This window comes from Oncorhynchus mykiss, chromosome 3, assembly GCF_013265735.2.
Source record: "Oncorhynchus mykiss isolate Arlee chromosome 3, USDA_OmykA_1.1, whole genome shotgun sequence".
Lineage (NCBI taxonomy): Eukaryota > Metazoa > Chordata > Actinopteri > Salmoniformes > Salmonidae > Oncorhynchus > Oncorhynchus mykiss.
Window position 1 is genome coordinate 69948201 of NC_048567.1, and position 23431 is coordinate 69971631.

At 43.2% G+C, this 23431-nt stretch overlaps 1 protein-coding gene across 4 annotated transcripts; it reads right to left on the reverse strand.

Moving 5' to 3' along the window:
- Nucleotides 1-1464: 1464 nt before the first annotated feature.
- On the reverse strand, nucleotides 1465-22973 carry LOC110520490 (ICOS ligand). Of its 4 annotated transcripts, none has more exons than XM_021597853.2 (6): nucleotides 22712-22973; nucleotides 16079-16137; nucleotides 5507-5593; nucleotides 5036-5347; nucleotides 4246-4391; nucleotides 1465-3980 (listed from the first exon to the last, which is right to left on the reverse strand). In XM_021597853.2, exons 1-6 carry the CDS (start codon nucleotides 22723-22725, stop codon nucleotides 3921-3923), a joined length of 678 nt encoding a protein of 225 aa, XP_021453528.2. In that variant the 5' UTR covers nucleotides 22726-22973; the 3' UTR covers nucleotides 1465-3920. The 4 variants fall into 4 exon arrangements, with proteins under 4 accessions (XP_021453528.2, XP_021453524.2, XP_021453526.2 ...); XM_021597849.2 differs by having other exon boundaries at nucleotides 5507-5818; nucleotides 22712-22972; XM_021597851.2 differs by having other exon boundaries at nucleotides 1465-3974; nucleotides 5507-5818; nucleotides 22712-22971.
- Nucleotides 22974-23431: the final 458 nt, after the last annotated feature.

Here is a 23431-nt window from a genome sequence, read left to right on the forward strand (position 1 = left end):
TTCAACTGTATACTGTATATACACTGATTGTACACAACATTTAAGGACACCTGCTCTTTCCATGACATAGACTGACCAGATGAAAGCTATAATCCCTTATTGATGTCACTCGTTAACACCACTTCAATCAGTGTAGATGAACAGGAGGAGACAGGTTAAAGAAAGATTTTTAAGTCTTGTGATAATTGAGACACGGATTGTGAATGTGTGCTATTCAGAGGGTGAATGGGCAAGACAAAAGATTTAAGTGCTTTTGAACGAGGTATGTTAGTAGGTGCCAGGCGTACCGGTTTGTGTAGAGAAGTGCAACGCTACAGGGTTTTTCATGCTCAACAGTTTCCTGTGCGTATCAAGAATGGTTTACCAGCCAACTTGACACAACTGTGGGAAGCAGTGATTACCCTTGATTGCTAAATGTTAAGCCAAAGTTGTCCTCACATTTCACAAACAGGCTTGTCGAGACAGAGGCAGAGGGAGTTTCATGTTCTAACAACAGTTATCTCAACGAAACTGGACACGTCACTGCTACAACAGACTATGATCAAACTAGGCAAACCAGGAAGTAGCTAACACTCTCATATCCACTCTTCACCACAGGAACTAGGGGAGAACGGCTCATAATAATGCCCGGAACAGAGCAAATGGAATGGCATCATGGGTGGGATGTATTTGATACTCTTCTGCTCCAGCCATTACCACTAGCCTGCTCTCCCCAATTAAGGTGCCACCAACCTCCTGTGCTCTTGACCTTTCAGATTTTATTCTTTGATATTATCTTGAACAAAGATCATTGTATCTCGAGAGAACATTGTCTTGATCATGAAACTTCCAGGACACGTACAAAGACATCTGTCAAGGATGTATATATTTTAACTTATTATTAGTCGAATATTGACATTCAAAGTACATAGTAGGTGGATAGTAGGTAATACCATCTGTTAGTCGTATTAGAAGAGAAACCAGTGAAGGTGGAGGTTAACATACTCCTGTGATTACTGTAACACCGTATAAACTATTATGAGAATGGGTGTGCCCTGTGTAAACTATATATAGCTACATCGTTTAATATCTATTATAAAACTATAGATAAAACTATCTAAAACTAAAACTTCTGATTAAGGTTATAGTAAGATAACTCCTTATTTTGCAGATGTTGAGGACTAGTATAGCTTAACTTGAAATGTTTACCGTTTACATGAACAAGACTACAATATACCCGTCCTCTCTAGTTGAAATCAGGCCAAGGCTGATTTATGATGATGAGTAAGCTGAGATATCGCATTCAATTGTTGAATTACTTGACTTACCTTACCTGATGGCATGCCATAGTTATGTCAACAATTTAATGAGGTTTTAATTGGTCTCGGAAATATAGCGTTGAAACTGAATTGACTCTTGCAAAGAGCAAATCCTTAAAGTCAATGTGGCAGAGGACATCTCAGACAGAGGGACGATTAGAATATAGCATTTAATATTGCGTTTATTTTGACATTTAATCAAATCAAGCTTTTTTATACAGAACATTTCAGACATGGACTGCAATGCAATGTGCATTACAGAACTCACAGGCAGCCAGTACAGAGACCTTAAAACCTATGAAATGTGTGCTCTCCGTCTGATCTTGGTCAGTACCCATGCTGCAGCATTCTGTATGTTCTGCAGTTGACCAATGGCTTTCTTGGGTAGACCAGACAGGAGAGCAATACAGTAGTCAAACCTGAATGTAATAAAAGCATGGACGAGTCTCTCTGTATCAGCCTGAGAGAGAAACATCCACACCTCAAAATGTTCCTGGTAAAAAGCAATTTTGGTCGCATTCCTAATGTGTGATTCGAAATTGACTTCAGAATATAAAAATAACACTTAGGTTTTTTTTACCTTTTGTTTTATCTTTATTGCCTGTGAATTAAAATATGCTGCTAGATTCTCTCGCTGTGCTTTGGCTCCAACAATAAGTACCTAGGTTTTTGTCTCGATTTAGCTGGAGGAAGTTATTTAACTCACTAAAACAGTCTAATAATGTATCCGTGGAGCTAGAATTCTCTGGTGACGCAGAAATGTGAGGCTGTGTATCATCTGCGTAGCAGTGACAATCAATGCTGTGCTTTAATATAGGGTTTATTATGGCATTTAATATAGGGTTTATTATGGCATTTAATATAGGGTTTATTATGGTATTTAATATAGCGTTTATTATGGCATTTAATATAGGGTTTATTATGCCATTTAATATAGCGTTTATTATGGCATTTAATATAGCGTTTATTATGGCATTTAATATAGCGTTTATTATGGCATTTAATATAGGGTTTATTATGGCATTTAATATAGCGTTTATTATGGCATTTAATATAGCGTTTATTATGGCATTTATTATAGGGTTTATTATGGCATTTAATATAGCGTTTATTATGGCATTTAATATAGGGTTTATTATGGCATTTAATATAGCGTTTATTATGGCATTTAATATAGCGTTTATTATGGCATTTAATATAGGGTTTATTATGGCATTTAATATAGCGTTTATTATGGCATTTAATATAGCGTTTATTATGGCATTTAATATAGGGTTTATTATGGCGTTTAATATAGGGTTTATTATGGCATTTAATATAGGGTTTATTATGGCATTTAATATAGGGTTTATCTCATTTCATATTCACAGTACATAGTTTATTTGAAAAAGAAACACCAAGAAGGAAGAGGACAGAGAATTTCAGCTACTTTCCAACAGTACAAACACATAAAAACAACTGAACAATACTTTCCCACACAGAAAAACAGCCAGTATTGTCACTTACAGCATAAAATATGAGTGGTATAAAAGTACTAAAACAGATTGTTCTCCTTTTGGCAATCTGTCTTCATCATTATCAAGCATTTTATCTAAACCAATCCCTTGTCTTGCCAATCTCTTACTGCTTAATGATGACTAACTTCACTGCACCTAACACCCAGGCAACCAAGTATCAACATATGGACTCCAACAATTAACAGTTTAAAATCACTACTTTGATATTTGTACTCAAATAAGCAGGTCATGTGGGTGGAAAGGGGAGAGGTGGGCGGATAATGTATTTGTATAATGTCTGTAGTTTTTTTCTCTCACAAAATAAATATGAACACAGATGTGAAACTTGTATTAGTCCCTCGGGACAAGACCTATAAAAAGTCATTTTATTTCCCTGATTTCCGATCAGCTCTTCCTGTGTTGTAAGCTTAACCAATATGGTTAATAATACAACAAAACGGACCCTGGACCAAAGTGTTACTAATCTTTTGATTTAGTCATTCCATGACATGCTTGTTTCACAGCAAGCTACATAATAATAATAAGCAGCAATGAAAACATTGATCATGTCAAATTCTTCACATTATTCAGATAATTAAATTCATATTTAAATGGTGAAATGACTGCTGTACATGAAAGCGAATTATCAACATGAATTATCAACCTGAATTATCAACATGATTCAAATGGGTAACACCAGGAACATGCGGTAGATGTATGTAACAAGAGTTTCCATGATGGCTGTTAACTATAGTAGTCCTGTATCATCTGCTTCTCTTCTTAGAAATGTGAATGCACCTGTAGTTAGTCAACTCTATAATATACAGGCTGCCTTAGGTCTACTTTATTTATTGGGATTTCATTTACTGAGTTCGGCTCATGTTCAGTCCATTGACCAGTCATTTCTCCCATCATGCTGTTCTCCACTTCTTTCACTTCCTGCCACAGAATATGGTTCAGACATGACATTACAATACATTGCTCAATGCTGCTCCACAATGCTACTTTGAACACAGGCATTATTTTAAGTTTAAGTTTGTCTTGTTGCAAGTCACCATCCCTCCATTTTGTCGTCCGTCATTTGAGGAGAGATTGTTGTATCAGAGGGAGAAGATGCTCCACACACTCAGTGTTCATACATGTTCAACTGCTGGGTCACGCTTCTATCCTCTGTGTCGCTCTGCTTCTTCCAGGGAAAATAAAACATGAATCAATCACACACACGGACTGAAACTGCTCTATTCAATCGCTATTTAGATGCATCAATATCAGATTGAATGTGCAAGTTCGGTATGAGGTTTGTTAGTCTTATTAGTCTTTTTTATTTGTAATTCTAACACCTTTGCAGTTTGCGCTCTGATTTGTGCCCAGATGCTGGCATTTTTTCTAGATCCAAGCAGCATTAACACTCGGACTGATATCACAGTGGTATAATAAGGACAAGGGCTCACCGTTGACGTTTCACGGCGGTGACATCTAGTCAGTAAGAAGATCACCAGCAGGACTCCCGCAACAAGCATCACAACCACGCTGACAGACACACCTGCTGCTACTGCTACTTTATCAGGACTCCCCAATGGACTCTCTCTAATGTATACTGGAAAGCAGAGAGGAAACAGAAAACATAGAAATAGTTAATACAAACTATGAAATGCTCTAAAAACGTGTTTTAGATGAGAGACGGAGAAGCCAAAAAGCTGAGGAATTTGAAAAGGCAGACCTCTTAGTGTAACTTGACCAAGTGGTGAGAAGACTTTCCAAATGAAACTCTAACTTCCTCCCGATTTGTCACAGCAGTGTAACTTTCTTTGTCTACTACTCTTCAACACATCACTGTGTATTCCAGCTTCTTCATTTTTATCCAAACATTTGTGTTCAGTCAGAGGAAAGACTACATCATCGGTAATGCCAATAGTTTAGTCCCAAAGATAACGCTGTTGTTTCTCTGTAGTTTCACTCTAGCTTAGAGTTTTTTTCCTTTTCTGTGTTTATGCCTGTGCTTGCCCCTAGATTCCCCCACCCTCATGCACTTTCACACACATACGCATGCACCCACTCCTAGCTTTTCATTCTCATGCATTCCTATGCAGATGTTTTGGGATTTTTGGGTACAAGCTGAGACTCTAACCAACATTCTTCAATGAAATCACTATGGGGCTAAAACTCCTGACCCTGACTACAGTACCGTGATTTACTGCTGCTGTGTTATGGCTACTGGTGTCACTAGTCTTGTGTACTCACCAGGCTTTTCCTTGCAGGTGGAGTTGAGTTTAGATGCCTGGTCTGTGTTCTCCACCATACACTGCAGTTTTTCACCCTGACTCCGATCCATGGTCAGGATGCTGGTCAGACTGTATAGTCCTGTAGAGTTATCCAGGTGGGTCTCATCCCTCCTGGAGGTGTTCACCAGAGGATGTCCACCCATCTTCCAGTGAATCTGGCCCTTTGGGTATCCCCCGTTGGCTTTACACTGGTACACCCCGAACCTCTCTTCCCATCCGGAACCCATCGGAGCCTGGTCTAGTACCTGGTACATACAGACACTGTAGCTGGCTGGAGAGAAGAGAGGAGATAAATCAACTGCAGCAAGCCTGAAATGGAGTCATTTATGAAGTAGAAAAGGGGGCAGGAGAAAACAAATAAATCAACCAATAGCAGAATGACAATGAACAACAACAACAACAACAAAAAACAAGCAAAACAATGTCTTACCAATCACATGCAGAGTGATGTGAATGTAGACCAAAGTCTCGGTTTGAAAGAAGCATTTGTACATCCCATTGTCTGCGACAGTGATGCCTGAGAGGAGCAGGGAACAGTTGTCCTTATCTTCATTCTGAAAGAGATTGACCCTGTTTTGATATCCCTCCCCGATGTTTGTGGTGTTATGACTTCCACTGTGGTGAAGCACGGTGGTATGGTCTTCTAACTGCCATTTCATGTCCATTCTCTCGTTTCTCTTCTTGCAGGGGCATTGCAGGAGGACGTTTTGTCCCACAATAGCTTGGAGCGGCTCCAAATGGGCTAGAATATTTTTTTAAAGCTCAGTTGAGCAGGTTCAAGGTTAATTTCAATAATGTTTTAGGGAAGTTGCATTGGTCTTTAACAAGATAAGAAAAAACATTGAAATGGCAACAACAACAAAATCTCCCATTTGTACAGAGGAGTACAGTAAACAAGAAGAACCAGACTTTAAAAAGGAGGTATGTGGTTTCTCTCAAAACGGTTATTGTGCAATATCACAACACATTGTTTGCCAATAAACATGATACCGCACATTATTGGAACCACACACACACACACACACACACACACACACACACACACACACACACACACACACACACACACACACACACACAAGAGCACACACTTTTTATATCTCAATGAAGACTGTTTATCAAGCATAATCTTAAAATCTGACTTAGTCAATTGTATCTATACATTTTTATCACACCCACACAAATTTCCACACTTCCTCAGTTCTCCTTTCTATTCCTCCTCCTGTGCGTGTGTGTGTGTGTGTGTTTACAGTGAAATCCCAGTCATCCATCTATGGATGTGTTTAACTATACTTGTGGGTATATGTCACACACGAATAGTAAACTAACACAAACACATTTTTGTTAGTCCCTACAAGCTCAAATGCTATTTCTAGGGGGTGAAGGTAGAATTAGTGTTAGGGATGTAATTAGGTTTAGGAGTTAGGGTTAAGGTTAGATTTTGGGGTTAGCGTTACGGTCAGGTTTAGGGAAAATAGGATTTTGAATGTTTACCGTGACTTCGGAAAGTATTCAGACCACATTACTTTTCCCACACTTTGTTAGGTATTTTTATTCTAAAATGTATTAAATAGTTTTTCCCCCTCATCAATCTACACACAATACCCCATAATGACAAAGCAAAAACAGGTTTAAAAAAATACATAATATTACATATATATAAATATTCAGACCCTTTACTCAGTACTTTGTTGAAGCACCTTTGGCAGCGATTACATCCTCGATTCTTCTTGGGTATGACCCAACAAGCTTGGCACACCTGTATTTGGGGAGTTTCTCCCATTCTTCTCTGCAGATCTTCTCAAGCTCTGTCAGGTTGGATGGGGAGAGTTACTGCACAGCCATTTTCAGGTCTCACCAGAGATGTTTGATCCGGGCTCTGACTGGGCCACTCAGGGACATTCAAAGACTTGTCCCGAAGCCACTACTGCGTTGTCTTGGCTGTGTGCTTAGGGTCGTTGTCCTGTTGACGGGTGAACCTTCGCCCCAGTTTGAGGTTCTGAGCGCTTTGGAGCAGGTTTTCATCAGGATCTCTCTGTACTTTTCTCCATTCAGCTTTGCCTCGATCCTGACTGTGTCCCAGTCCCTGCCATTGAAAAACACCCCCAAAGCATGATGCTGCCACCACCATGCTTCACCATAAGGATGGTGCAAGACATGACACTTGGCATTCAGGCCAAAGATTTCAATCTTGGTTTCATCCACCAGAGACTCTGGTTTCTCATGGTCTGGGAGTCTTTAGGTACCTTTTGGAAAACTCCAAGCGAGCTGTCATGTGCTTTTTACTGAGGAGTGGCTTCCGTCTGGCCACTCTACCATAAACACCTGACTGGTGGAGTGTTGCAGAGATAGGTTCTTGGTAACCTCCCTGACCAAGGCCCTTCTCCCCCGATTGCTCAGTTTGGTCAAGGGGTCTGAATACTTTCCGAATGCAGTGTACATTGTGTGTCCCCACAAGGTAAGTTAAACAAGACGGCGAGTGTGTGTGTGTTTCCAGTAACATCCCAATAACAAAACAGCTTCTGTCTCAAGGTCATCAGACTGTTAAACAGCCATCACTAACATTGAGGGGCTGCTGCCAACATACAGACTCAAATCTCTGGCCACTTTAATAAATGTCATAAATAGATTTAATAAAGGTATCACTAGTCACTGTAAATAACACCACTTTAATCATGTCCACATTTCCTACATTACTCATCTCATATGTACATACTGTATTCTATACCATCTACTGCATCTTACCTATGCCACACGGCCATCTCTCATCCATATATTTATATGTACATATTCTTATTCATCCCTTTACATTTGTGTGTATAAGGTAGTTGTTGTGAATTTGTTAGATTACTTGTTAGATATTACTGCACTGTCGGGACTAGAAGCACATGCATTTCGCTACACTCACCTTAACATCTGCTAACCATGTGTATATGACCAATAACATTTTATTTTATTTCTATTTATGAGACTATTTCTGCCCCTTTCTCCTAAAGAAACCAACACTCCCATGTTAGCAAACACAGCCTCTCTCACCTCACTAGAACCTCCCTTGTTAAGTCGTGAAAAACTACACTGAACAACAATATAAACGCAACATGTAGAGTGTTGGTCCCATGTTTCATGAGCTTAAATAAAATAGCCCAGAAATCCCAGAAATTCTATACGCACAAAAAGATGACTTCTCTCAGGATTTTGTGCACAAATTTGTTTTTCATCCCTGTTAATGAGCATTTCTCTTTTGCTAAAATAATCCATAAAATGGTCAGGAACAGGGGCAGGGGCAAATATACAGTACATGCCAGCCGTATGCACTCAAATAGCGAATTGCTCTTTCTCAGAGCAAGAGCAGTTGAGAAATAAATAATAAAATATAGTAGCAGCTGGGATACTCGTCTTTTTAGTGGCAACCATCAAAACTCGGCTTTCACACAGGATTACATAGAAATGTCTGGGCTTATAAAACAATTTATTTCACTCCATGCATCAACCACTCTTTGAGGAGCATGCAGCCTCTTGCTGCGTAACAGGTGATATTCCACCCAAACTCTGTATGCCATGGGCTCTCCAAGACTGTTCCTGGAGATACCCAGTACTCTGTATGCCATGGGCTCTCCAAGACTGTTCCTGGAGATACCCAGTACTCTGTATGCCATGGGCTCTCCAAGACTGTTCCTGGAGATCCCCAGTACTCTGTATGCCATGGGCTCTCCAAGACTGTTCCTGGAGATACCCAGTACTCTGTATGCCATGGGCTCTCCAAGACTGTTCCTGGAGATACCCAGTACTCTGTATGCCATGGGCTCTCCAAGACTGTTCCTGGAGATACCCAGTACTCTGTATGCCATGGGCTCTCCAAGACTGTTCCTGGAGATACCCAGTACTCTGTATGCCATGGGCTCTCCAAGACTGTTCCTGGAGATACCCAGTACTCTGTATGCCATGGGCTCTCCAAGACTGTTCCTGGAGATACCCAGTACTCTGTATGCCATGGGCTCTCCAAGACTGTTCCTGGAGATACCCAGTACTCTGTATGCCATGGGCTCTCCAAGACTGTTCCTGGAGATACCCATTGCTTAATTTGGGAAACCAAGTGAAATCTGGTTGGGAACATCGATAGTAAAATGTTTTCACAACTTAACATGTTTGTTGACATCCCCTCTCTCTTCGCACTCGAGAAAGGAATGAATGATTGATGAGGAGATGGAAATGCACGGTGGTGAAATATTTTGTATAGCTAAAGGTAATGTCAGCCTATTAATTATGAAAATATAAAATACTGCCCTATAACTGTAATCATCAGCTTAGAAAGTGCTGTCCATTTCATTGTTTGGCTTTGAAACACATCCACAACGACCATGTTTTCCATTCAGGCTCAACCTGTTGTTGAACTTCTTTCTTCAAATTGATCATCACAGTGATTTGAGTTTTAAAAGCATGATACTATTTATGTGATTTTCGATTGTATTTTCATTAATGTCAGAGTGGCTAGAGGGGCAATAGTGCTGAGTACCAGGCCATTAGCGACCTGATGGTCGTTAGTGAGTTGGGTACGATCAATGCATGTTCAGAGTGCACAAGAAGAGATTACCATGACTCAGCGATCACGTGAAATGTTACTGCCGTCATGACTCCAGAGTACTGGTGTGGCAGAAATACAGTCACCGCAACAGCTTTATGTAGTACTTAGGTTAGCTAGGTAAACAAAGTGAGGAATTTTGCATCAGTGGATTAACACAACCAGCCTTGGCAGTCTTTCATTGACCCAGACAGTTTGTAAGTGCCCATTTGTGATATTTAGCAGCGTTTAGCTAGCATTGGGCTCCTTGGATCAATAATGATTAGAAGTCATCATGGGGGCATGTGGTGCCGATCTTTTCAATTCATTTGGGACATATACCGAAACAAAAATATAAATGCGAAAATGAGCTGAAATGAAAGATCCCAGAAATGTTCCAGATGCACAAAAATCTTATTTCTCTCAAATTTTGTGCAAAAATGTGTTTACATCCCTGTGAGTGAGCACTTCTCCTTTGCCAAGATAATCCATCTACCTGACAGGTGTGGCATATCTTGAAACTGATTAAACAAAATAATACACAAGTGCACCTTGTGCTGGGGACAATAGAAGGCCAATCTAAAATGTGCAGTTTTGTCACAATGCCAAAGTTAACTCAAGTTGGGGGAGTGTGCAATTGGCATGCTGACTGCAGGAATGTCCACCAGAGCTGTTACCAGATAATTGAGCATTAATTTCTCTACCATAAGCCACCTCCAAAGTCGTTTTAGAGAATTTGACAGTACGTCCAATCGGTCTCACAACCGCAGACCATGTGTAACCACTCCAGCCCAGGACCTCCACACCCGGCTTCTTCACCTGCTATATCATCTAAGACCATCCACCCAGACACCTGATGAAACTGTGGGTTAACACAACCAAATAATATTTTAACAAACTGTCAGAAATCGTCTCAGGGAAGCTCATCTGCTCATCTGGATGGTATTCTCAGGGTGATGAGAGGTGTTGGGTTTGTGCCAGACATAGCGTTTTCCTTGGTAGCCAGTAAGCTCAATTTTTGTCTCATCTGACCAAAGTACCTCCTTCCATATGTTTGGGGAGTCTCCCACATGCCTTTTGGCAAACACCAAACGTGTTTTCTTTTTTTAAGCAATGGCTTTTTTTCTGGACACTCTTCCATAAACCCGAGCTCTGTGGAGTGTATAGCTTAAAGTGGTCCTATGGACAGATACTCCAATCTCTGCAGTGGAGCTTTGCAGCTCCTTCAGGGTTATCTTTGGTCACTTTGTTGCCTGTCTGATTAATGCCCTCCTTGCCTGGTCTGTCAGTTTTGGTGGGTGGCCCTCTCTTGGCAGGTTTGTTGTGGTGCCATAGTCTTTCCATTTTTTAATATCAAAGTTTCTGATATTTTTTTATAACCCAACCCTGATCTGTACTTCTCCACAACTTTGTCCCTGACCTGTTTGGAGAGCTCCTTGGTCTTCATGGTGCCCCTTGCTTAGTGGTGTTGCAGACTCTGGGGCCTTTCAGAACAGAATATACTGAGATCATGTGACAGATTGCACACAGGTGGAATTTATTTAACTAATTATGTGACTTCTGAAGGCTATTGGTTGCACCAGATCTTATTTAGGGGCTTCATAGCAAAGGGGGTGAATACACACCACTTTTCAGTTAGATTTTTTTATTTATTTTTTGAAACAGTTATTTTTTCCATTTCACTTCACCAAGTTGGACTATTTTGTGTATGTTCATTACATGAAATCCAAATAAAAATCTATTTAAATTACAGGTTGTAATGCAACAAAATAGGGAAAAAGCCAAGGGAATGAAGACTTTTGCAAGGCACTGTACGGCAGCTTATCCAGCTCCCACCAATATCCAGAAACTTCGCACAGCCATTAAAGAGGAGCTGGACATCAGGCCACACTCAACAGCCTGATCAACTCTATGCAAAGAAGATGTGTCACGCTGCATGAGGCAAATGGTGGTCACACCAGATACTGACTGGTTTTCTGATCCACGCCCCTACCTTAAGGTATTTGTGACCAACAGATGCATAGCTGTATTCCCAGTCATGTAAAATCTATAGATTAGGGCCTAATTAATTTATTCCATTTGTATGAACTGTAACTCAGTAAAATATTTTGTTACATGTTGCGTTTCTATTTTTGTTCAGTCAGTTAGCTGGCGGTGCAGGTGGTGTTTGAGATCATATTTGACATCTCATGTTTTGAGAGATTAGAAATTAGGACAGGTTATTACTTTAAACACATAACATCATGACGTCGGCCTTCGATTAATTTATTTCCAACTCTTTCCCCTCCTTGCCTCTTGACCTCACATTTTCCTAATCCCCTCCAACTCACAAGGCCGGCAATACACTTTACCTCACCTTTTCATAGTCCCCTCCCACTCACAAGGCAGGCAATACACTTTACCTCACCTTTTCCTAATCCCCTCCCACTCACAAGGCAGGCAATACACTTTACCTCACCTTTTCCTAATCCCCTCCAACTCACAAGGCAGGCAATACACTTTACCTCACCTTTTCCTAATCCCCTCCAACTCACAAGGCAGGCAATACACATTACCTCACCTTTTCCTAATCTCCTCCCACTCACAAGGCAGGCAATACGCTTGACCTCATCTTTACTAGAGGCTGCTCACCTACTAATCTCACTGCAACCCCCCTCCAGGTCTCTGAACACTACTTTGTTTCCTTTTCTCTCTCTCACTACTGTTGTCCCCCAGGGCTCAGTTCTAGGCCCTCTCCTCTTTTCTCTATACGTCACACGGATCCGTCATATCCTCACATGGTCTCTCCTATCATTGCTATGCGGATAACACGCAACTATTTTCCCCCTTCCCCCTTTCTGACACCCAGGTGGCAAAACACATCTCTGAAGGCCTGGCAGATATCTTAACTTGGATGTCGGCCCATCACCTTAAGCGCAACCTTGAAGTGCTCTTCCTCCCGGGGAGGGCCAGTCCACTCAAAGACCTCTCCATCACGGTTGACAACTCCACAGTGTCGACCCTCCCAGAGTGCAAAGAACCTTGGCGTGACCCTGGACAACACCCCGTCGTTCTCTGTAAACATCAAAGCAGTGACCCGCTCCTCTAGGTTCATGCTCTACAACATCCGTAGAGTACGACCCTACCTCACACAGGAAGTGGCGATAGGTTCTTATCCAGGCAGTTGTCCTCTCCCGTCTGGACTACTGCAACTCGCTGTTGGCTGGGCTCTCCTCTTATGCCATCAAACCCCCAGCAACTTATCCAAAATGCTGCAGCCTGCCTGGTTTTCAACCTTCCCAAGTTCTCTCATGTCATCCAGCTCCCGCTCAGCTTAGTCCAAGCACCTCAAGGGTGGAACCAGCTTCCCCCTGAAGCTAGGACAGCAGAGTCCCTGCCCATCTTCAAAAAAAAAAACTCTATACCAGGTGGTGTCAGAGGAAGGCTCTAAAAAATGTCAAAGACTCCAGCCACCCTAGTCATAGACTGTTCTCTCTGCTACCGCACGGCAAGCGGTACCAAAGCGCCAAGTCTAGGTCCAAAAGGCTTCTTAACAGCTTCTACCCCAAGCCAAAAGACTGCTGAACAGCTAATCAAATGGCTACCCGGACTATTTGCATTGCCCCCCCCCCCCCTCTCCTCCCTTAACAGCAACATCCCTACTCTGATACACAAGGAACAGGACTTGGGTATATCTCTCACAGCAGCACAGTGGGATGCAATATGGAAAAACACAAAAACACAACATCCATATCCAACTGTCAAAGGTATACAATTATTACAATGAAGGACTTCACCGGGATTATATCACACTTCACATGTTGAAAAACATGGATCAAAGACTTTCAGATTTGTGTTGGCATGGCTGCGGTGAGGTTGGTACACCAATGAATCCGTTTTGGAAATGTCCAGTCGTTAAAAGATTTGACTGATGTAGATTGTATGTTGACTGGAATTTTGAGTGTATGTATCCCACTTTGTCTTGTGGTGTGCCTGTTAGGAAGTAGGGTGGACAATATCCAACCTAGAACCACGCAATGTATCATTGCATTGGCCTTCATAACAGTCAAATGGACAATACTTATGAATTGGAAAGAGTGTAAACCTCAGTGCTTAGTGTAACCGATGTGAAATGGCTAGCTAGTTAGCGGTGGTGCGCCACGTTTCAATCGATGGCGTCACTTGCTCTGAGACCTTGAAGTAGTGGTTCCCCTTGCTCTGCAAGGGCTGCGGCTTTTGTGGCGCGATGGGTAATGATGCTTCGTGGGTGTCAGTTGTTGATGTGTGCAGAGGGTCCCTGGTTTGAGCCCGGGTATGGGCGAGGGGACGGACTAAAGTTATACTGTTACATTAGCATGGACATTTGGTTAAGGGAATTCATGGATTTATTGACTATAAAACGAGCGGCATCGGCCCTCCAGGACTATGACAATGGCCTAGAGCAACTGACATGCCGCCCCCCTTCTGTAGGCCCACGGACCAGTTTCACACACAGGAAGTCTGGGTCTCAACTTACTGTTGAGAGTTAGAATAATAGAATATACAAGGTGCAATTTCGGAATTTGGTTGTGCATCAACAGTTACTCAATTAGCCCGTCAGCTAAATGTTTTTAGATTGGTAAATTAGTCTAGTGGACAGCTTTCTAAACTTGTAGTAAGTCAAGCCCCCCCACCCAGGCTTGACTTCAGCTGTGTTACACAGGATGCCTGTGGCAGGGCTCGCTGTGTGTCCTGGCAAGACCCAGGCTGAATTTGTCCAATATAAACATTTTTTTTTCTTCTACTAAATGTTTCCCATTCTGAGTAAACAACTTTTTGCTGATCAAGTCTCTTGTCCTGAAGCTGCCAAGCAGCAATAGCAAAAGTGATATCTTTCTCTCTCAAAGGACAACAGAGGGTGTGTGTGTGAGCCTGCTTGATATACAAAGAGAAGTGTATACGTGCATGTGAAAATAATAATAGTATTGTAGATGGATGACTGGGACAAACTCGTAGATGGATGACTGGGATTTTACTGTAAACACAAACTCGTAGATGGATGACTGGGATGTTACTGTAAACACAAACTCATAGATGGATGACTGGGATTTTACTGTAAACACAAACTCGTAGATGGATGACTGGGATGTTACTGTAAACACAATCTCGTAGATGGATGACTGAGATGTTACTGTAAACGCACACAAACTCCTCGACTAACCTGTACCCCCGCACATTGACTCGATACTGGTACCCCTTGTGTATATAGCCTCATTATTGTTATTTTATTGTGTTACTTTTATTTTATTTTTACTTTAGTTTATTTACTAAATATTTTGTTAACTCTTTTTTTAAACTGAATTGTTGGTTAAGGGCTGGTAAGTAAGCATTTCACGGTAAGGTCTATCTATACCTGTTGTATTCGGCGCATGTGACAAATAACATTAGATTGGATTTGACATACTCAGATGGATGAATGGGATGTTACTGTAAAAACACACAGGAGGGGGAGTAGAAAGGAGAACTGAGGATGTGTGACATGTGGGAGGATATTTGGAGCATGTGACAAATAAAATTAGATTGGATTTGACACACATACAGTGAGGGAAAAAAGTATTTGATCCCCTGCTGATTTTGTACGTTTGCCCACTGGCAAATGATCAAGTGGCCTAGCCAGTCTCCAGACCTTAATCCCATAGAAAATCTGTGGAGGGAGCTGAAGGTTCGAGTTGCCAAACGTCAGCCTCGAAACCTTAATGACTTGGAGAAGATCTGCAAAGAGGAGTGGGACAAAATCCCTCCTAAGATGTGTGCAAACCTGCTGGCCAACTACAAGAAATGTCTGACCTCTGTGATTGCCAAGTACTAAGTCATGTTTTGCAGAGGGGTCAAATACTTATTTCCCTCATTAAAATGCAAATCAGTTTATAACATTTTTGACATGAGTTTTTCTGGATTTTTTTGTTATTCTGTCTCTCACTGTTCAAATAAACCTACCATTAAAATTATAGACTGATCATTTCTTTGTCAGTGGGCAAATGTACAAAATCAGTAGGGGATCAATACTTTTTTCCCCTCACTGTAGATGGATGGGATGTTACTTTAAACACACGCGCGTGCACACACACACACACACACACACACACACACACACACGAGGGGGATTAGAAAGGAGAACTGAGGATGTGTGGGAGAATGTGTGGGTGTGACAAAAAGGTTTGAGGAAAGACAACTGCAATTATTAAGATTCTGCTTGATAAACAGTCTTCATTGAGGAAACCAGAAACAACAACCTTCACCTCAGAACCATGTCTCAGTTGAAGATATACTGAATATCCACAGAGGTTGAGGATGTGTTACAACAAGAGACATGAGTTTAAGACAACATAACACTATAAGCAATTGAGATGTATTGCTGACCATTACCACCCCTCCTAAACTTAGCATTTACACCATGTCTCTATTGAGGCAATGAGAATAACTTACCTGAGGCACACAGGAAGACTTCTACTAACCACAGGACAGTCCACATGACAATGTGTGTTCTGAAGGTGAAAATGGATACATATGTCAGAGGCTTGCTGATCAACATGAAGAACCATAATAGAATCACAAATTGCATTGCAGGATAGGTGGTGGGTTGATATTGTATGATTGGTGGATTGCTTTAGATTTAGGATATTGTTTAGAACATAAATGTAAAAAGGAGACACTAGCTAGGTTTCCATTCAATTGGCGACAGATTTTCACACAAATATTCTAAAATCTGCATTAAAAACCATATGCAAATATCCTTGCGCATTTTCCATCAAATTGCCTTGTTACTGGTAAAATGCACATAAAAATTACGGTGTAGCAGCCTAGTAACAGTGCCTTTTTAGATCGGATAAGATCTGTAGTCAGGCCTAAGAGAGGGACATAAATATTAATTTTTTGTTATTTTTTATTTGAGTATTTTTTAAATATTTTAGTATTAATATTATTTATTTTATTTGTACCCTTTTCCCCCCCAATTTGTAGTTATATTCTTGTCCCATGCGTCCTCCAAAACAGAGCCGTGCGTCCTCTGAAATCCGAAACACAACGCCGCCAAACCGCACTGCTTCTTGACACGATGCTCGCTTAACCCGGAAGCCAGCCGCACCAATGTGTCGGAGGAAGCACCGTATACCTGGCGACGGTGTCAGCGTGCATTGCGCCCGGCCCGCCACAGGAGTCGCTATATCGTGATGGGACAAGGACAATCCGTCCGGCGAAACCCTCCCCTAACCCGGACGACACTGGGCCAATTGTGCACCGCCTCATGGGTCTCCCGGTCGCGGCCGGCTGCAACACAGCCTGGGATTGAACCAGGGTGTGTAGTGATACAGTGCCTTTGACCGCTGCGCCACTCGGGAGGCTTGAAGGCCATACATCTTAAGTGCCTAGGCCTTCTATTTCTCTCTCTGGCTACATACTGTATATATTCCTGCTGTGTGAATATCCAAGTGTTTGCATGTTATACTATAGCATCTATTGTTAGAACAGCATGCCATATACCGAAGAAAAATATAAACACCACATATAAAGTGTTGGTCCTATGTTTCATGAGCTGCACAAAAAGGTTATTTCGACCAACCCAACAGATCACCAGGTCCGCCTCTGCTGTCCAGGGCGGCCCAGCTCCCCATCAGATAAAGGCAACTACAGAGTGCACAGTCCACGACACCTATGTCTGCACCCCCCCTGAGCCAGCTTCTCGACTAGCCACAGTTGAGTAGACGCCTGCTCCAGTCGTGGAGCCACAGCCAGCCGCTGCATTGGGGCATGTTCTTGCTGCAGTTGCAGAATTGTGCTCTCCTCCCAGTGGGGGCCCCCTGCTCACCGAGACAGACACTCTGGTGCTCGAGGTTTGACTGTCTGCTACCCTGGAACCTTCAGCCACAAAGATTCCACCTGCTCTCCCTCAGGAGCCCCTCCCTGCTCCAGGCCCAAGCCCGCAGTGGATTCTTCGCCCGCTCCTAGAATAGTGCCACAGCCTGCAGCTACTGCAGATGTCAAGTGCAGCCAGGAAGCTGGGGCCTCTCCAGCCCCGCCTGCCAACACCATGCTAGTTCCAGCACCAAGGGTCCTTCTACCTCCAGACCTTGCCTCAGGGGACGCGCCAGACATCACTGCAGGTGACCCATCAGAAGTCACCCCTGATGTCCCCCTGAGCTACTTGTCCAGTTCCCTGCCTCCCCCGGTGGGGTCAGAGTTCCCTTCCTTCCTGGTAGTATCAGAGTTCCCCTCCTGGGAGAGTCAGGTTTAGAGTTCCCTACTTCTCTCGTAGGGTTTAAGTTTCCTGCCTCTCAAGTAAGTCTAGAGCTCCATACCTTCCCGGTAGGTCCAGTCTATCCTGCCCCCTTGGTAAGTTCTCAGTTTCTGCCAGTACCCGGCCTTCAGTTTCTGGCCCTAGTTGCAGGTTCACATTGTTCTGACTTAGGTTCCCGGGCTCATGCCATAGTGCTAGACCCAAGTCCTCTGCCGTTTCTAGGTTTACAGTTCCCTGCACTAGTAGCCCCTACGTTTGTTGCTCTGCCAGGCCCTAAGTATCCTACCCTGCATGGACTGCAGACCCCTCCTTATAGGGTATGCAGCATCCTAGTCCACCAGGCTTAAAGCCCCCTGCTAGGCCCTAAGTTATCTGCCCCATCTTCAGGTCTGCAGTCTCCTGCCCTGCTCAGATTGCAGCCCCCTGCATTAGTGGGCAGGCTGTTGCCTATCCTACCAGGTTTAAAGCCTCCTTCCTTACTAGGCCCCAAGTTCACTGCACTAGCCTCGCTATCTCCAGAAACAGTCAGTCCACAGACACCTAGACCATGAGGCTTACAGCCTTATGCCCTGCTGAACCACAAGTTACCTGTGTTGGGTTCTCAGTCCTCAGTCCCTAGCACTAGGTCCTCAGTCTCCAGCTGCATTAGGTCAGCTATCTCTAGCATTAGTCAGACCTCAGTCCCTAGCCCAGGTTGGTTATCAGGCTCCTGACCCGCTAGGTTCAAAGGTACCAGTTTCTCCAGCTCTACTAGCCCTCAGTCGTTGACCCTGTCAGGTCCAGAGTCAGTTTCCCTGTCAGGCCCAGCGCTATCAGCACTAGGCTCCCAGCCTTCAGCCGTTCTAGTTTTGCTGTCTCCAGCTCTAGTCGGCCTTCAGTCCACTGCTCCCCATGGCAATAGGTTCTCTGACCTCAGTTGGTCTGCAGCCTCACTCAGCAAGCAGTCAGCTCCCTCAGTGCTACACGCCAAACCATCTGCCCTTGTTCTAGGCCATGGGTTTCCTGATCCGCTGGGTTCAGAGTTATCTGCTTCTCTAGATATGCAATCTGTTCCTAGCCAGTTCGTAGCCCCCAACCTCAGCCGGTGCCCATTCACTTACACTAGCGCTAGGCTAAAAGTTCCCTGCCCAGCTAGGCTCGCAGCTTCCCTCCATCCCTGGGTTGCAGTCCTCAGTCTCATTAGTTGGTTCCAAGTCCCCTGCCCTATCAGGCCCTGATTTCCCTAACCTGCTTTGCCCACAGCCCCCTGACTTGGACGACCCTCAGCCCTTGCCACACGAGAGACCACCTGACCTCGTCTTTGGGGCCCAAACGTTACCTGCCTCCAGATCCCTCATAAGCCTTGCCCAGGTGTAACCACCTGCTCCACCATGGAAGCCATCATCTTCAGCAGTGGGGAAAGAGTCACCAACCAGTGAGCTGCAAACGACAGCTGTGGCCGAAATGCCAAATTTCGTCACGGCAGTAGGCGAGCTACCTCCTCCAGCTGTAGCCAGCCTCCAGCATTGTACTCAGTGCTCACGGATGGGCCCCTGCTGCCCTGCACCAGCTGAGTCAGAAGATCCTCCGCCATACCAGTGGCATGCCATTGCCAGCGGGTGGCACAGGACTGTCCTTGCGTCTCCGTGCACCTTCTTCATGGGGCGGCCCCTAAGACCCTTATGCACACCGGAGCCAGTACCCTACTGGCCCGCATGGCCCTCTAAAGTGATCAGCTGCCCTTCTAGTTCGGCCAGATGCACACTAGGACTGGACCCGGCCTTGTCTGGTCCTTTCGCTGTTCTGCCCCTCTGCCCTACCCGTCCTGCTGAATAGAACTAGGCCCTTTCAGGACTAAGTCCCGCATTGAGGCCTTTTATCCACCAGAAATCCAGGGGCAGCTGTAAAAAGAAAAAAGCTCAACCTGAATGGCCTTCAGACCCTTCATGCCTCTGTTCATCCAATCAATCAGGGCATTGGACGCACTCCAGGGCTCCGCCCAAGTTAGAGCGTTGTCACCTGCCGCCTTGAGAAATAATCAAGTGTTTGATGCTGACGGACCTTTATCATGCTGTTTCCTTACTAGAGTGTTGTGTGCGTCCATTGGCATGTAAATATGGGGATATTTGGTGTGATGATGTTGTTTATAGCTGCCCTGTGCTAGATATTTGTAGATAAGTAATGTTATTTTGATAGCTACCAGCTAATGATAGCATTGTTTTTGTGTATCCCGTGCATGCTACCTCGGTTTAGTGTGGTTATCATTACTACATTTAGAATAAGTGTTGTGGTCATTATCATTGCCGAATACTCAGTATGTTTATCAGCAAGGTTTATATTGTTTGAATGTTACCGCTGCAATGTACTGTATAGCCTAGAGATGATACTGCTGTATCAGAGGGCAACATGGCAGAGTTTCTAGAGGTTCCAGAAGGGACAAATACCATTTGCATGTGCACTTTGATTAACAACCTAGGAGCCTAGTAACAGTGCCTTCTAAGATCAGATAAGATCTGTAGACAGGCCTGAGAGAGGGACATAAATCTTAAGTGCCTAGGCCTTCTATTTCTTTCTCTGGGTACTTCTATATTCCTGCTGTGTGAATATCCAAGTGTTTGCATGTTATACTATAAGATCCACTGTTAGAACAGCATGCCATATACAGTATATCACGTCATCTCTTTACTATTGTATGTATATTTCATTAGCCTCTTGTATATGGATCCTAATGATAGTTTATTCTGCCTTTCCTTAGAACCACACAAGAATCACTTCTATGTGTGTGTGTGCGGATGTGTGGTGGTGAACTAGAGAATAAAACTCTGAATATGGACACATCTGCCTGGTTCTTGCTGGAAAGCCTGTAGCGGGGTCAGACCAAAGTAAAGTCAGCATGTCATTAGCGGGTGAGGGCATCTACATTGCAATCGGAATGTCTACAGACCCCTTCCCCTTTTTGTTACGTTACAGCCTTATTTTAAATTCTTAAATGAATTGTTTTCCTCATCAAGCTACACAATATCCCATAATGACAAAGCGAAAACAGGTTTTTAGAAATGTTAGAAATTTAAAAAAAATTATATACATTATTTACATAAATATTCAGAAACTTTGCTATGAGACTCAAAAATGAGCTCAGGTGCATCCTGTTCCATCGATCATCCTTGAAATGTTTCTACAACTTGCTTGGAGTCCACCTGGGGTAAATTCAATTGATTGGACATGATTTGGAAAGGCGCACACACTAGTCTATATAGAGGTCCCACAGTTGACAGTGCATGTCAGAGCAAAAACCAAGCCATGAGGTCGAATGAATTGTCCATAGAGTTATGAGACAGGACTGTGTCGAGGCACAGATCTGGGGAAGGTTACCAAAAAATGTCCGAAGCATTGAAGGTCCTCAAGAACACAGTGATCTCCATACTTCTTGAAAAGAAGAAGTTTGGAACCACCAAGAGTCTTCCTAGAACTGGCTGGTCGCCCGGCCAAACTGAGCAATCTGGGGAGAAGGGCCTTGGTCAGGGAAGTGACCAAAAACCAGATGGCCACTCTGACAGAGCTCCTGAGTTCCTCTGTGAAGATGGAAGAACCTTCCAGAAGGACAACCATCTGTGCAGCACTCCACCAATCAAGCCATTATGGTAGAGTAGCCAGACGGAAGCCACTCCTCAGTAAAAGGCACATGACAGCCCGCTTGGTTTCCTAAAAGGCACCTAAAGGACTCAGACCATGAGAAACCAGATTCTATGGTCTGATGAAACCAAGATTGAACTCTTTGGCCTGAATGCCAAGCGTCACATCTGGAGGAAACCTGGCACCATCCCTATGGTGAAGATGTTTCACGGCATCATGCTGTGAAGATGTTTTTCGGTGGCAGGGACTGGGAGACAAGTCAGGATTGAAGGAAAGATGAACAGAGCAAAGTACTGAGAGATCCTTGATGAAAACCTGCTTTGAGGACCACAGACTGGTGCGAAGGTTCACCTTCCAGCAGGACAACACCCCTAAGCACACATCTAGGACAACTCATGAGTGGCTTCGAGACAAGTCTCTCCTTGAGTGGCCCAGTCAGAGCCCGGACATGAACCCGATTGAACATCTCTGGAGAGACTTGAAAAAAGCTGCACACCCAAGAAGACTCAAGGCTGTAATCACTGTCAAAGGTGCTTCAAAGTACTGAGTAAATGGTCTGAATACTTATGTAAATGTGATATTTCATAGTTTTGCTTTTTTTCTTCATAAATGTCTAAAAACCTGTTTTTGTTTTGTCATTATGGGGTATTGTGTGTTGATTGATGAGGAGGGGGGGGGGAGCAATTTTATCCCATTTATAATAAGGCTGTAACATAACCAAGTTAACCCACATGGTACACTTTTTGGGGGCATGTGCTAGCAACGACTTTGAAGAGATTTTGAAGAGTGCGCATTCACTGGTAGGTAATTAGAGCCTATTGAGCCTCCAACCCTTGCAATATTGGACACCCAGTGTATCTGTCCACATGATATTAAAAGCTTGTGACAGTTATTAATTAATCGGATGCAGTTATGAAACTAAACACTAAATCGGTGAATTTGTGACTAGCACGGTAACAATCATTTGTTATTAAAGCCCCTGTAATTACACACTGCAATTACCACCAGTTAGTCACAAGTGGTAATGACAATTAACTACAAGACGTGTATTCACACTGTAATAAAGACCCCTTAAAAAGAAGTGAATAATGTTTGGTGAAATATGAATCATAGCTTAATTCCCTCCGCACACACACAATACATTAAATTCACTTCCATTTCTGGCAACCGTTCTAGTCGAAGTATATTGCATGAACATATTATCATGACCTTACCTATAGGTTTCCATTTTCTGCAGAAATTATAATCAATGTAAGCAGGAGATCAACGTTTTGTCGTGAATCCGGGTTGGACGGCAAACTTGGAAAGAGTGAAAGTCAGCAGTGTCAACTGTCGATTTTTTTTATTTTGACGTCACGGTTCCAGAAATTGGGCAATAAACTTGTGTATTTGACTGCCGTTGTGAGATCAGAACGCTCCGATCAACCCTACTCCTCGGCTAGTGTCCAGTGTGCGCTCACTGAATGATCGAAGAGCGAAACGCTCAGAATTTATGACCGGACAATCTGACAACGCTCTGAATTAAGGAACGCCCAGAGCGATTGCTCTTAAGAACACACCTTTACACGATGTTTTAAAAATAGGTTATATTTTACACATATTTCCATTACATACAGTAAGGCATTGTTGGCAGAATAGATGGATGCAGTTCAATCCACGATTCATATAATTCACTAATACATTTCTTGGTATTCCCAAAAAATATTGCTATCAGGTTGTAAATCACCGCTGCCTGGTACATTGTTTATGTAACCAATGTGAAATGGCTAACGTTTCAATCTATGACGTTACTAGCTCTGCGACCTTGAAATATTTGTTCCCCTTGCTCTGCAAAGCCCATGGCTTTTGTGGCGTGATGGGAAACGATGCTTCGAGAGTGGATGTTGTCGATGTGTGCAGAGGGTCCCTGGTTCGAGGCGAGGAGAGGGACGGAA